The sequence below is a fragment of the Naegleria gruberi genome (genome assembly GCF_000004985.1).
Source record: "Naegleria gruberi genomic scaffold NAEGRscaffold_43, whole genome shotgun sequence".
In the NCBI taxonomy this organism is placed as follows: Eukaryota; Heterolobosea; class Eutetramitea; order Acrasida; family Naegleriidae; genus Naegleria; species Naegleria gruberi.
The window spans coordinates 507,429-508,457 of NW_003163284.1; the positions used below are offsets into that span (position 1 = coordinate 507,429).

At 38.7% G+C, this 1,029-nt stretch overlaps 1 protein-coding gene across 1 annotated transcript; it reads right to left on the reverse strand.

The window, feature by feature from the left end:
• Positions 1-599: 599 nt before the first annotated feature.
• Positions 600-1,029, reverse strand: NAEGRDRAFT_51335 (uncharacterized protein; the record flags this gene model as incomplete). The annotated part of the gene is made up of 1 exon (XM_002673982.1): positions 600-1,029. A coding segment is annotated over one exon (430 nt), but the record flags the coding sequence as incomplete, so codon positions are not given.

Below are 1,029 nucleotides of genomic sequence, written 5' to 3' on the forward strand. Positions count from 1 at the left end.
GGAGATATTTCAAAACATAAAATAAATTATATTTTCGAGATGTACTATTGATTTACAACCGATTGATATGTATTTTGTAGATTGACGATGTGGTTCTCTATATATATTCAAGATTTCCTCCTGATCTTCCAAGACAACCTTGAAATTTCACCCTTTACCTTACTGAAAGATAGAATATTCACCAAAATGTCTTAAAATTGAACCATATACATTATTTGAGATGTTGAACATGGTGGTAGAGTTGCATAGAGTGGTCATTTTCCAGATTTTCATCCATGTACACAGTTGACTAGTTGGTATGTTAGAGTTGAAATCATGAATATGAAAGTGAAAATAAACTTAATATTCTATCTCTACTCATCGAATGGAGCATTTTCATATATATATTGTTGATTGAAGTGATGTATTTGATAGAGTTGGTCTGACTTGTCTTTCTCTAAAGTCAACCATAAAATATCAACATTTACCTTTCCATGGTACCATTTCTGATTTTTATGATATGAAATTGAATTCTATATCATTATATATCATCTACATCATTTTGGTAAAGTTTCAATAGGTGGTCCTTTTCCAGATTTCCACCTTTTCAGGTTGGGTTTTTAGGTTTGGGTTTGGGTTTGGGTATGGCGAAAGGGTTTGGGTTTGGGTTTGGGTTTGGGTTTGGGTTTGGGTTTGGGTTTGGGTTTGGGTTTGGGTTTGGGTTTGGGTTTGGGTTTGGGTTTGGGTTTGGGTTTGGGTTTGGGTTTGGGTTTGGGTTTGGGTTTGGGTTTGGGTTTGGGTTTGGGTTTGGGTTTGGGTTTGGGTTTGGGTTTGGGTTTGGGTTTGGGTTTGGGTTTGGGTTTGGGTTTGGGTTTGGGTTTGGGTTTGGGTTTGGGTTTGGGTTTGGGTTTGGGTTTGGGTTTGGGTTTGGGTTTGGGTTTGGGTTGGGTTTGGGTTTGGGTTGGGTTTGGGTTTGGGTTGGGTTTGGGTTTGGGTTTGGGTTTGGGTTTGGGTTTGGGTTTGGGTTTGGGTTTGGGTTTGGGTTTGGGT